We start from the raw sequence: 15,466 nt of genomic DNA, 5'->3' as shown, positions 1-15,466 counted from the left end.
TTCATTTTTGAAGTCTATTTTACCAAGTCACTGCATGTAAACTTCAATAAATAAATTAGATATCCTTTTATCATCAGTCATGCTTCGTCTGGGACGAATAGTCAATTTTACATCCCTGGCAGTGTTTCTGTAAAGTTGGTTCCACTAGACTTAATATTGCTTCTACACACATTATGTTTAGAATGTCTATTGCCTTTTCCCGGTCTGATTGCTCAACTTCCCCGAGAAAGGGTTTCCTTAATTCCCGCGACTGGGTCACGTAGACAGCTCCTCACTCATTTTGAAGTTCTGGAAGTCTTTAAAACATTCCACTTCGCTCAAGAACCAATCCTTTGAACGACATATAAAGACAGGCGATCCCTCCTCGTCCCTGGATTACCCTTCCAGTACCCAGCAAAATTCTTTTACGGTTTTTGCAGATGTAAATGCCATTTTCTCTGTTGAATATAAAGAAGTACCGATACGCAAATATCATATACACCGTATATACATTGTATACATGATAAATATAATAAGTCATACATGTAAAGATATCAATAAGTGGTATGAATTTCCATTCGGGCTATTTTCTCAACGCAAAAAAGTAAATAATCATAATACAATTGTGATAAAAAAATAAATATTTCAACATAAAGCTTATGTTTATTTTCAAAAAGATTATACGTACCTTATTTTCGATGATGTTAAACGACAAAAAGTATAGCGTTGATATCTCTTTGGTGTGATGGGATTTCAAGGCTAACAAACTTGTAATGTTGTACAGAGAACAAGCGATATAGCAGCACGAATATAGTTCCAGAAACTAGGTTATTTTACAGAAAAAGGTTGGGGTTTATATACACCGAGTTATATAACTCGTCAACTGTGATGATATAAAATTGATAAAAGTGCCACCACCTGTTTGTAATTAAGGCTACATACTGGACATCGTAACTATTGTAGCGTCTGTAGAGTACATGAGTACATGTATATCACTACTCACAATAATCATCTCACTTTGTCTCCAAGTCAATAAAACAAGATACAGAAATACATTGATATGGTTCGAAAAGCAAACAATATATACATTTATGTATAATTAAAAATGTGATAGAATTTTGTGGCTGAATCAAATTTCAATATCTGTTATCCACATTATCAAACAACTTGTAGTCCAAATTTTTGTTGGAGTCTGTCGATAGTAACTGCACTTCCTCCACACACGATGACCAGGACGGAGTTCACCACGCCTAGTTTTCCCTCCTTCTGTAAACGAGGAATTACCTCACTGTATACCGCTGCTAGACTAGCACCACAAGCGGGCTGCACTAACATCCTGTGGTCATCTGTAATCATAGCCAGATTGTTATATAATGCAACAGCCAATCCTTCTCTAAATCAGTCAAAGGAAACAATATTTACTCTCAGTAATTAGGAGGATGTGTTACAAGCACTAACATTTTACATATCGCAGAATGATACGGAGTCAGGACTAGACAAGAGATTGTTTCTTATTTGTCATCAAGAGAATGTTGTTACCCACCTGCGAATTTAATACAGGCATCCACAGCCTGTTCATCTGTTACTAATGCAGGATAGATTTTATGTTGAGTGGACTTTTCAAGGGATGCAGCACACACAGTCAATGTTCCTAGACATTTCGCAACACTGAAGAACATGAAACATGATTTCCTTTATATTAAGTAAACATAAATAGATATACTTAACTCTGATGACATCTATCTTATGTAAGTACAAAAAATTAAATATTTTACAAATATGTGAAAAAGATACAGGTATATTCCAAAACGTTTGGCCCATTTAATACTAACACCAAGATATAAGAGATGAATTATTTGAACTTGAACTTTGACCCATATGCAAGTGCCTTGATTGGTCATTTTAACCCTATTTGACTCCAGTTATCTTTGTTTTACTAAAGTCAAAACATATATGTACAAATTAAAAGACAGAAAATTTTACCATTAACTTTTAGTTGGTGACCATGACTATTGATCAAATTTGATTCATACAATAGTTTAACATTTTTTATATTGATCTTCGGTGACTTTGAACTTGATCAAGCTGACTTTCCAATTTATCTTACCTGGTTACAGTACCATTGGCATAATTTTACCTGGTAATGGCTGGTAAGGTCACAAGTTTCCCTGCTTCTACTGCCTTTTTGTAGCTCTCTGCCCCCTCGGTTTCCATGGCGACCACAGGAACATCATTCCACCCCGCTTTCCACATACCCTGCACTACCCCTGTCAGCAGTCCCCCGCCCCCAACTGATGTCACAACCACGTCTGGCTGACAAGGCATCTGTTCCTTTGTTTCTAAAATCATTGGGCTGTGACCTTCCCTGAAATCATCATTAATCATAAAATCATTGGGCTGTGACCTTCCCTGAAATCATCATTAATCATAAAATCATTGGGCTGTGACCTTCCCTGAAATCATCATTAATACTAAAATTGGGCTGTGACCTTCCCTGAAATCATCATTAATCATAAAATCATTGGGCTGTGACCTTCCCTGAAATACTCATTAATAATAAAATCATTGGGCTGTGACCTTCCCGGAAATCATCAATTTACAAGTAAATCATAATCTCCTGGTTATAATTCTTATATTTAACACTTAATATCAACATTTCACTTCGAGTACAGATGAACCTGCAGGTTTCTTACCAAACATCTGGGTGATCACTTGGGTGTACATGTACACAGCCTGAAAAATAGCAAATACCCGTTACTATTTGTCGCTAAAGGAAATAATGCTCCTTAAAATTAAACTTCGCCCTTTGACCTCGGACAATCTACATGTGACCTTAATGAATCAATGAACTATCTTCCTATGATTATCTATAAATAGTCATAAATTTCATCAAAATATTCCATTGCATAAGCATTTTATGTTAAGGACATATGGCCCAATTGACACTTTAAACAGAACATTGTAATCACCCCTTTATGTAGTGATATTCATCAAGGGAGGCAACCGAGACTTACCTGAGTCTTTTGTCAGTGTCTGGGCATATTCGTTACTTTCATCCCAGACATCTCCATGTACTTCAACAATGGCTCCCTGAGTTGCAAGATTTTAGATAGAATTCAATGACTTATCTAATGTTAAATGCAATCATTAGCATCCAGAACATTCCAGTACTTATATTGGCTTATACAAAGATAAAGTTCTGACTTTATGAATTGTTATTAAGAAATTGTATAAAAAATATATCCAAACTTATCTCTTGAATATGTTATAACGTCAGAGAAGACAATTGTTACATTACCATGGCAACAGAAATAGAATACAATACTTTCCGTGACGACAGAAGAAGCAATCGTTACCATGTCCCTGATTCTATTGGCGACGAACTCTGGCGTTGTGGTAGGAAGGATAATTGTTGCTGGCACTTTCAGACAGTGAGCGGTGTAGGCAACAGCCAGTCCTGCATTTCCACCAGAGGCACAAACGAACCTGGTGGCCCCATTCTTTACTGCCTATACAGGAATAAGTTATTTAAATGTTAACAGGGTTTCTCTATATCTGATACACACATTCTGTATAGCTCTATTCAGGTTTAAATGCATTTCTCCAATTCCCTCTTCATGTATCTGGACTGATGGGACTTTTTTTGATAATGTTCTATCAATGTAACGAATGACACAGCTAGATTAGCTAATATAGGTTATCTAACTTCATCTTGTCTAGATATGTAATCAAAACTACCCACCTTTTTACAGAAGTGACTGATTCCTCTTTGTTTAAAAGAGCCTGGTATCTGAAGGTTCTCCAGTTTGAGGTAAACAGAGTAGCGTCCCTTGGACATCGGGATACTGTTTATACAAGGTGTCCTAATGACAAGGTCTAGATCGCCATCTCCTGAGTCAGCCATTTTGTTCTGTATCTTCTGTGAGTAGAGCTATTGTCAGTGTTCATTCAAATTGAAATTTAAATGTTACAACATAAAGAGTATAACGGCCCAGAAACTGACAACTGAGGCTCAGCGCCTTCAACCTTCCACACATTCACACCAGTACATATATCCCCTCACCCCTCCAAACATTCACACCAGTACACATACTCCCTCATCCCTCCACACATTCACACCAGTACATATATCCCCTCACCCCTCCAAACATTCACACCAGTACACATACCCCCTCATCCCTCCACACATTCACACCAGTACACATAACCCCTCACCCCTGCACACATTCACACCCGTTCATATATCCCCTCACCCCTCCACACATTCACACCAGTACATATACCCCCTCACCCCTCCGCACATTCACACCAGTACACATAACCCTCACCCCTCAACACATTCACTCCAGTACACATACCCCCTCACCCCTCCACACATTCACACGAGTACACATACCCCTCACCCCTCCACACATTCACACGAGTACACATACCCCTCATCCCTCCACACATTCACACCAGTACACATACCCCCTCACCCCTCAACACATTCACGCCGGTACACATACCCTCTCACCCCTCCACACATTCACACCAGTACACATACCCCCTCACCCCTCCACACATTCACACCAGTACACATAACCCCTCACCCCTCCGCACATTCACACCAGTACACATACCCCCTCATCCATCCACACATTCACACCAGTACATATATCCCCTCACCCCTCCACACATTCACACCAGTACATATACCCCCTCACCCCTCCACACATTCACGCCAGCACACATACCCTCTCACCCCTCCACACATTCACTCCAGTACATATACCCCCTCACCCCTCAACACATTCACTCCAGTACACATACCCCCTCACCCCTCCGCACATTCACACCAGTACACATACCCCCTCACCCCTCCACACATTCGCACCAGTACACATACCCCTCACCCCTCCACACATTCACACCAGTACATATACCCCCTCACCCCTCAACACATTCACGCCAGTACACATACCCCTCACCCCTCCGCACATTCACACCAGTACACATACCCCCTCACCCCTCCACACATTCACAACAGTACACATACCCCTCACCCCTCCGCACATTCACACCAGTACACATACCCCCTCACCCCTCCACACATTCACACCAGTACACATACCCCTCACCCCTCCATACATTCACACCAGTACACATACCCCTCACCCCTCCACACATTCACACCAGTACATATACCCCCTCACCCCTCAACACATTCACGCCAGTACACATACCCCTCACCCCTCCGCACATTCACACCAGTACACATACCCCCTCACCCCTCCACACATTCACAACAGTACACATACCCCTCACCCCTCCGCACATTCACACCAGTACACATACCCCCTCACCCCTCAACACATTCACGCCAGTACACATACCCTCTCACCCCTCCACACATTCACACCAGTACATATACCCCCCTCACCCCTCCACACATTCAAACCAGTACACATAACCCCTCACCCCTCCGCACATTCACACCAGTACACATACCCCCTCATCCATCCACACATTCACACCAGTACATATATCCCCTCACCCCTCCACACATTCACACCAGTACATATACCCCCCTCACCCCTCCACACATTCACGCCAGCACACATACCCTCTCACCCCTCCACACATTCACTCCAGTACATATACCCCCTCACCCCTCAACACATTCACACCAGTACACATACCCCCTCACCCCTCCGCACATTCACACCAGTACACATACCCCCTCACCCCTCCACACATTCGCACCAGTACACATACCCCTCACCCCTCCACACATTCACACCAGTACATATACCCCCTCACCCCTCAACACATTCACGCCAGTACACATACCCCTCACCCCTCCGCACATTCACACCAGTACACATACCCCCTCACCCCTCCACACATTCACAACAGTACACAAACCCCTCACCCCTCCGCACATTCACACCAGTACACATACCCCCTCACCCCTCCACACATTCACACCAGTACACATACCCCTCACCCCTCCACACATTCACACCAGTACATATACCCCCTCACCCCTCAACACATTCACGCCAGTACACATACCCCTCACCCCTCCGCACATTCACACCAGTACACATACCCCCTCACCCCTCCACACATTCACAACAGTACACATACCCCTCACCCCTCCGCACATTCACACCAGTACACATACCCCCTCACCCCTCAACACATTCACGCCAGTACACATACCCTCTCACCCCTCCACACATTCACACCAGTACACATACCCCCTCACCCCTCCACACATTCAAACCAGTACACATAACCCCTCACCCCTCCGCACATTCACACCACTACACATACCCCCTCATCCATCCACACATTCACACCAGTACATATATCCCCTCACCCCTCCACACATTCACACCAGTACATATACCCCCTCACCCCTCCACACATTCACGCCAGCACACATACCCTCTCACCCCTCCACACATTCACTCCAGTACATATACCCCCTCACCCCTCAACACATTCACACCAGTACACATACCCCCTCACCCCTCCGCACATTAACACCAGTACACATACCCCCTCACCCCTCCACACATTCGCACCAGTACACATACCCCTCACCCCTCCACACATTCACACCAGTACATATACCCCCTCACCCCTCAACACATTCACGCCAGTACACATACCCCTCACCCTTCCGCACATTCACACCAGTACACATACCCCCTCACCCCTCCACACATTCACAACAGTACACATACCCCTCACCCCTCCGCACATTCACACCAGTACACATACCCCCTCACCCCTCCACACATTCACACCAGTACACATACCCCCTCACCCCTCCACACATTCACACCAGTACACATACCCCTCACCCCTCCACACATTCACACCAGTACATATACCCCCTCACCCCTCAACACATTCACGCCAGTACACATACCCCTCACCCCTCCGCACATTCAAACCAGTACACATAACCCCTCACCCCTCCGCACATTCACACCAGTACACATACCCCCTCATCCATCCACACATTCACACCAGTACATATATCCCCTCACCCCTCCACACATTCACACCAGTACATATACCCCCTCACCCCTCCACACATTCACGCCAGCACACATACCCTCTCACCCCTCCACACATTCACTCCAGTACATATACCCCCTCACCCCTCAACACATTCACACCAGTACACATACCCCCTCACCCCTCCGCACATTCACACCAGTACACATACCCCCTCACCCCTCCACACATTCGCACCAGTACACATACCCCTCACCCCTCCACACATTCACACCAGTACATATACCCCCATTATCCCTCAACACATTCACGCCAGTACACATACCCCTCACCCCTCCGCACATTCACACCAGTACACATACCCCCTCACCCCTCCACACATTCACAACAGTACACATACCCCTCACCCCTCCGCACATTCACACCAGTACACATACCCCCTCACCCCTCCACACATTCACACCAGTACACATACCCCTCACCCCTCCACACATTCACACCAGTACACATACCCCTCACCCCTCCACACATTCACACCAGTACATATACCCCCTCACCCCTCAACACATTCACGCCAGTACACATACCCCTCACCCCTCCGCACATTCACACCAGTACACATACCCCCTCACCCCTCCACACATTCACAACAGTACACATACCCCTCACCCCTCCGCACATTCACACCAGTACACATACCCCCTCACCCCTCAACACATTCACGCCAGTACACATACCCTCTCACCCCTCCACACATTCACACCAGTACACATACCCCCTCACCCCTCCACACATTCAAACCAGTACACATAACCCCTCACCCCTCCGCACATTCACACCACTACACATACCCCCTCATCCATCCACACATTCACACCAGTACATATATCCCCTCACCCCTCCACACATTCACACCAGTACATATACCCCCCTCACCCCCTCCACACATTCACGCCAGCACACATACCCTCTCACCCCTCCACACATTCACTCCAGTACATATACCCCCTCACCCCTCAACACATTCACACCAGTACACATACCCCCTCACCCCTCCGCACATTCACACCAGTACACATACCCCCTCACCCCTCCACACATTCGCACCAGTACACATACCCCTCACCCCTCCACACATTCACACCAGTACATATACCCCCTCACCCCTCAACACATTCACGCCAGTACACATACCCCTCACCCTTCCGCACATTCACACCAGTACACATACCCCCTCACCCCTCCACACATTCACAACAGTACACATACCCCTCACCCCTCCGCACATTCACACCAGTACACATACCCCCTCACCCCTCCACACATTCACACCAGTACACATACCCCCTCACCCCTCCACACATTCACACCAGTACACATACCCCTCACCCCTCCACACATTCACACCAGTACATATACCCCCTCACCCCTCAACACATTCACGCCAGTACACATACCCCTCACCCCTCCGCACATTCACACCAGTACACATACCCCCTCACCCCTCCACACATTCACAACAGTACACATACCCCTCACCCCTCCGCACATTCACACCAGTACACATACCTCTCACCCCTCCACACATTCACACCAGTACACATACCCCTCACCCCTCCGCACATTCACACCAGTACATAGGCACAGTGTTGTAGAACTCATATAAAGGTGCGAACAAATCTGTCTTCCCACGAACAATTTCTGATGGTAATTCTCCCCAATAGGCACTATTTTATCTAACACATCTACTTCATTCTTTAAATCTGCCTAATCCTTACAGTATATTAGCCTTTCATGTACTTCTATACATATACCTCTCTAGCACTCGAATTGTCATTATTTATATCTCATCCCCTCTTCGGCTTAGTAAACTCGGACTACCATTAAAGAGGCTTACCCGCAGACGGACCGGTAAACGACACATCTCCGATCACTAAATAAACTTCAGTACACGTTTCTATGTGACAAAATTAGAGGCTTTCTGACTTTATTTCTTGAAATCAATTACAGAATATATATTTAAAAGACGTTTTAAAACTCAACCTGAGAGGGAAATGTATGGAATATAACGGCAAATCTTCTTTGTAAATCGCCGCTGCCTTTGAAGTTATCACTATGCGGCACTGTGCACGTGCTTGTTTCTTTGATGTGTCAATCAAATTAGACTCCACTTTATAGCGGGGACTTATTTGCGGGTTGCGATTAAATAAATAATATTTAAAAAATGAGGTTTAATATCACTTTTCAGCGTTTTATAACGAAAATAAAATGAAAAACTCAACAATTCCAACAATTTGTCATGTGTAAAAAATCTTTTTCTATTAGCCAATTTTTCTGATCTCTCTGCGGGCAAGCCTCTTTAAATTAGCGTATATGCAGTGAAAAAAGCCTCGGCAGATCCCGGATTAATAAGCGTGGGAATCGGCAATGACGTCGTCTATTTGTGACGTTACCGGAACGTCAACTAGACGGCGCCATTTTGAAAGGATTGATAAACGCAATTTTAGCGTTTTCTCCTGTAACCCGATGATCTCTGCACAAAAAGCTAACTTCAAGTGAGTATTTTGTCAAAAACTAAACTGAATATTGCAGAATTGGTGCATATTTAACTTCTCCACGAGGTAAGCTAACAAGAGAACATTTGACCACGTCACAACTAGGTTAAAATTGTGCATTGTGAATATATTAATTTATCAAAAACGCAAAGGGTATTAAACAAAAATGTTGATTTGTTTGTTTTAATTTTATTAACAATACCGGTGTCTTTGCGAAGATTCACTGGAATTATACCATCTTAGCAACCACGGCTGCCGTAGTTACCAACGTTGCAACACATCCTGAATTGTATTTTCTTCGTATTGTACTTAAACGATTTGTCTGGTGTAAATATAAGGATAATACCTCACTTTGACTGCGTATACTTTATATTAGTATGTCCGCAGTTGCCAACGAACATATCCTATGGAGGGCTAAAGCGCTAACCATATGGAAATGTTCGTTGTCAATGCAACTGCGGGCATACTAAGGTATACGCAGTCAAAATGAGGTACATGTAGGCTATTCTTATACACATGTACATACAGATGTTCATATTGGATGCATCAGATTACCTGTACATTCATTAACATTGCACTTACACAATCTATACACATGCATGACAGTAGACTACATACTGTATAGTACGCGGTGGCCGAGTGGTTAAAGTGTCCCGACACTTTATCACTAGCCCTTCACCTTTGGGTTGCGAGTTCGTAGGCCGGTGGTTTTTAAATGACCCTGGCTGTTAATAGGACGTTAAACAAAATAAATCAAACCAAACCTGTATTTATACTACACTAGTTTCTGTATTTTCGAATTGAACACAATATAATGTAAATGAAATGTTACTTATATAAGGGTTTGTTCTTTGATCAAACAAAATTCTTGAAAGTGATCGTCAAACTAAAATAACGATAAGTATGTCCAAATTGTCCTCGTCAGTAATCAGTTGATCTATAACTATTGTTATTTTGCATACTGAATGACAACTTACCAACGGAATATATATGGTGGACGACTTGCCTGTCTCTATATATTTTACCGCAAAGATATAGCTGCTTACCTCTTACAAGGTGATATACATGTCCAAGTGTGAGCCATATGTGTTACGACGATTTTTTGTAACGACTAATTTGATTGGTTGATTCTGGAGGTGTGTACTCGTGTGCCAAAGTTTTGTTGGAGTTATCTCTCTTTTACTATACATGTTGTGGTGCCAAAGTTTTTGATTTGTTTGCTTATTTTGTTTTGTTTGATTTTCTTGACAATATTGAATCGGAATTTTTGACAACTGTCATTCAATTCCTTTCTCAGTTACGTACATATCCATATATGTTTATTGCATTTTTGCCAGTGATATATATATCTGGAGTATATTGAATGGTTTTCCGTTGAATATAACATCGTTTCATCATATTTTAACGAGTGCCAAGCACGAGTGAAAAATATCGAAATATTCTGTCATACGAGTGAAATTTATGTTAAATTCAAATGTAAACCATTCACTTTTCTTCGGAAATTTTCCAAGGTATTTTCAGTGGTGACGCGGTGAATTAGGACAACTCCAGAAAACGGATCAATACATTCATTAAACCAGCAATTCAATGTTTGCATATCAGGAAATCGGCTCGATCAATTAAGCCAACATCTCTCAACACTGAAATTTCAATAAACTCAATTTACTACAATAAATCATCAGATAAAATAAGTCATAAAACTACGGCTATATATAGCGATCTTGTTTATACTGTACCATTAGACGTACTCGCAAGCGTCGGTAAGGTACGTACTGTATGCATGTGCTCCATATGCGATCTAGTTTCCGATAAGAAACTATATCATTGACACCAATCAATACCTCAAAGGAAAAGAACGTCTCTAATTAACTGATATACATCATAAAATAAAGATTCTTGTAAACATTTCTTTACTGTAAATGTGTTGTAAATACCTAGCAAGGCTCTACATTATCTTAGAAATAATCTTCTTTTCCAATTCTCTCAAGTGTATGTGAGGTACGATACCATCATATATAAACCCAATAGATATGTATACCACACAAACGCACCCCTCCTCACACCCTCTCTCCCAATACACAAACACCCGTCACCCACACACTCACTCAACACACAAACACAACATCTCTAACACCCTCTCTCCCAACACACAATCATGCCCTCCCTCACATCCTTCATCACACTCTCTCTCCCAATACACAAACACACTCTCCCTCACATGATTTCTCCCAACACAAAAACACACCCTCCCTCACACCTTCTCTCAACACACAGACACATCGTCCCTCACACACTCTCTCATCACACAAACACATACCCTCCCTCACATGATCTCTCCCAATACACAAACATACCCTCTCCCACACCCTCTCCGAACACACAAACTAAACCTCTCTCACACCCTCTTTCCCAACACACAAACACACCTTCCCTCACATCCTTTCTCCCAACACACAATCACACCCTCCCTCACACCCTCTCTCAGAACACACAATCACACCCTCTCTCACACCCTCTCTCCCAACACACAATCACACTCTCCCTCACACCCTCTCTCCCAACACACAATCACACCCTCCCTCACACCCTCTCTCCCAACACACAATCACACCCTCCCTCACACCCTCTCTCTCACCACACAATCACACGCTCCCTCACACCCTCTCTCCCAACACACAATCACACCCTTCCTCACACCCTCTATCCCAGCACAAACACGCGCGCGAGCTCATGAAATATATTATTACATATTAACAGCAATATGTATAGTGCTCCAATTTCACCCCTAACGTCATGAAAAATAGTCTCACGCAGACGTCTTAATTTTGTATGCAAATGTATTTCTGAAATCTAAAGTAAATATCAGCAATTTGATCGTTCCGAGTTTTATGTACACATGAAAACACACAGACAGTGAAGAAATAACATGTATCATAGCGATTCAATCTAAAGTTGTAATAAAGAAAAACAGTGACTAAAGTGGTATTGAATGAGGAAATGATGTGCATCCTAAGCCTCATTAAGTCCCCCAAACGAAGTGGGGGACTTATTTGTTTTGCTCAGTTTCTTCTTCTTCTTCTTTTTCTTCTTCTTCCCGTAACCTCATTTCCACATTTTAACAAAATGGCCGCCACTTCCTGGTCTCTAATTGGTCTAAATTTACATATTGTCTGATTTTATTGAAATTTAGTATGTAGGTACATCATAGGACACCGGTCACTCTTGTAACCTCACTTTCATATTTCAACAAAATGGCCGCCATTTCCTGGCCTCTGATTGGTCTAAATTTAGATATTGTCCGATTTTGATGAATTTTGGTACATTGTATGTAAGGGGTATTAGGGGACTGCAAAATCAACTGAATGAGTTGCGTTGCCATAGCAACCATACGGAGGCGGAGGCTTCTGATTGGTCGAATTTTAGATGTTGTTCGATTTCAATAAAATTTGGTATATAGGTATATTGAGAGATGCCGAACATAATGGTACGACTGCGTGGGCGTTTGGGGGACTTCTGTAATGGTTTCCCATTACAATTAGTACTTGTTACAGATTTATGTTTGCGATTGTTTTTGATGGTAAATTAGTGTTCAACCTCTTCTTGGCTGCATTAATTCATCAGCTTATTTCTAGATGATAACGTTTGCAGGGAGAAAAAACATTAATGAGGATAAACTTCATCTTTCCTAACCAAGATTTTCAATCCGCCTACACCTCTATGTAGAGTAAGGGTCACGATCCGCCTACTCCTCTCTGTCGAGTAAGGGTCAAGATCCGTCAACTTCTCTATGTCGAGTAAGGGTCAAGATCCGCCTACTCCTCTCTGTCGAGTAAGGGTCAAGATCCGCCTACACCTCTATGTGGAGTAAGGGTCACGATCCGCCTACACCTCTATGTGGAGTAAGGGTCACGATCCGCCTACACCTCTATGTGGAGTAAGGGTCAAGATCCGACTACTCCTCTCTGTCGAGCAAGGGTCAAGATCCGCCTACTCCTCTCTGTCGAGTAAGGGTCAATATCCGCCTACTCCTCTCTGTCGAGTAAGGGTCAAGATCCGGCTACACCTCTATGTGGAGTAAGGGTCACGATCCGCCTACACCTCTATGTGGAGTAAGGGTCACGATCCGCCTACTCCTCTATGTGGAGTAAGGGTCACGATCCGCCTACTCTTCTATGTGGAGTAAGGGTCACGATCCGCCTACTCCTCTATGTGGAGTAAGGGTCACGATCCGCCTACTCCTCTATGTGGAGTAAGGGTCACGATCCGCCTACTCTTCTATGTCGAGTAAGGGTCACGATCCGCCTACTACTCTATGTGGAGTAAGGGTCACGATCCGCCTACTACTCTATGTGGAGTAAGGGTCACGATCCGCCTACTCCTCTATGTTGGGTAAGGGTCACGATCCGCCAACTTCTGTATGTAGAGTAAGGGTCACGATCCGCCAACTTCTGTATGTGGAGTAAGGCTTACAATCCGCTGTCGACTCTAAAAGAGCTAGATTAACGACCCGTCTCTTCCTCTTTGAGTAAGGAGTAATGGTTACGATTTACTCACTCTTTTATAATGAATAATGGTCACGATCCACCTTCTTTATGATGTATCAGAGTAACAATCCACCTTCTCTATGATGTATCAGAGTAACGATCCGCCTACTCTATGATGTATCAGAGTAACGATCGCCTACTCTATGATGTATCAGAGTAACGATCCGCCTACTCTATGATGTATCAGAGTAACGATCCGCCTACTCTATGATGTATCAGAGTAACGATCCGCCTTCTCTATGGTGTATCAGAGTAACGATCCGCCTACTCTATGATGTATCAGAGTAACGATCCGCCTAGTCTATGATGTGTCAGAGTAACGGTTCGCCTACTCTATGATGTATCAGAGTAACGATCCGCCTACTCTATGATGTATCAGAGTAACGATCCGCCTACTCTATGATGTATCAGAGTAACGGTTCGCCTACTCTATGATGTGTCAGAGTAACGGTTCGCCTACTCTATGATGTATCCGAGTAACGATCCGCCTTCTTTATGATGTATCAGACTAACGATCCGCCTACTCTATGATGTATCAGAGTAACGGTTCGCCTACTCTATGATGTATCAGAGTAACGATCCGCCTAGTCTATGATGTATCAGAGTAGTGATCCACCTACTCTATGATGTATCAGAGTAACGATCCGCCTTCTTTATGATGTATCAGAGTAACGATCCGCCTACTCTATGATGTATCAGAGTAACGATCCGCCTAGTCTATGATGTGTCAGAGTAACGATCCGCCTACTCTATGATGTATCAGAGTAACGATCCACCTACTCTATGATGTATCAGAGTAACGATCCACCTACTCTATGATGTATCAGAGTAACGATCCGCCAACTCTATGATGTATCAGAGTAACGATCCACCTACTCTATGATGTATCAGAGTAGTGATCCACCTACTCTATGATGTATCAGAGTAGTGATCCACCTACACCTCTATGATGAATAAGGGTCCGTTAACATTTCAATGAAGAGAAAGGGTAACGATGCGCCAACTTTTCTATGAGAAATAGGGGTTACGATCCGCCAACCTCTCATGAGGAATAAGGGTCACGATCCGCCTACTCCTCTATTAGGAATAATGGCAATGAAGAGTAATGATCCGCATATTCCTCTATGATGAATAAGGGTAACGATCCGCCTACTCTATGATGAATAAGGGTAACGATCCGCTAACGTAGCAATGAAGGGAAAGGGTAACGATGCGCCAACTGCTCTATGATGTATCCGAGTAACGATCCGCATACTCTATGATGTATCAGAGTAACGGTCCGCATACTCTATGATGTATCCGAGTAACGATCCGCCTACTCTATGATGTATCCGAGTAACGATCCGCATACTCTATGATGTATCAGAGTAA

The 15,466-nt window shown here is 43.5% G+C and overlaps 1 protein-coding gene across 2 annotated transcripts; it reads right to left on the bottom strand.

The window, feature by feature from the left end:
• Positions 1-630: 630 nt before the first annotated feature.
• Positions 631-10,654, bottom strand: LOC117332766 (L-serine dehydratase/L-threonine deaminase-like). Of its 2 annotated transcripts, none has more exons than XM_033891795.1 (8): positions 10,598-10,654; positions 3,722-3,898; positions 3,336-3,488; positions 2,994-3,069; positions 2,673-2,712; positions 2,117-2,344; positions 1,523-1,647; positions 631-1,325 (listed from the first exon to the last, which is right to left on the bottom strand). In XM_033891795.1, the coding sequence occupies exons 2-8, from the start codon at positions 3,881-3,883 to the stop codon at positions 1,138-1,140; spliced, it is 972 nt and encodes a 323-aa protein (XP_033747686.1). In that variant the 5' UTR covers positions 3,884-3,898; positions 10,598-10,654; the 3' UTR covers positions 631-1,137. The 2 variants fall into 2 exon arrangements, with proteins under 2 accessions (XP_033747686.1, XP_033747685.1); XM_033891794.1 differs by having other exon boundaries at positions 10,529-10,640.
• Between the last annotated feature and the right edge of the window lie 4,812 nt (positions 10,655-15,466).

Source organism: Pecten maximus, chromosome 8 (genome assembly GCF_902652985.1).
Source record: "Pecten maximus chromosome 8, xPecMax1.1, whole genome shotgun sequence".
Lineage (NCBI taxonomy): Eukaryota > Metazoa > Mollusca > Bivalvia > Pectinida > Pectinidae > Pecten > Pecten maximus.
This window is presented reverse-complemented; position numbering and strand designations above follow the sequence as displayed.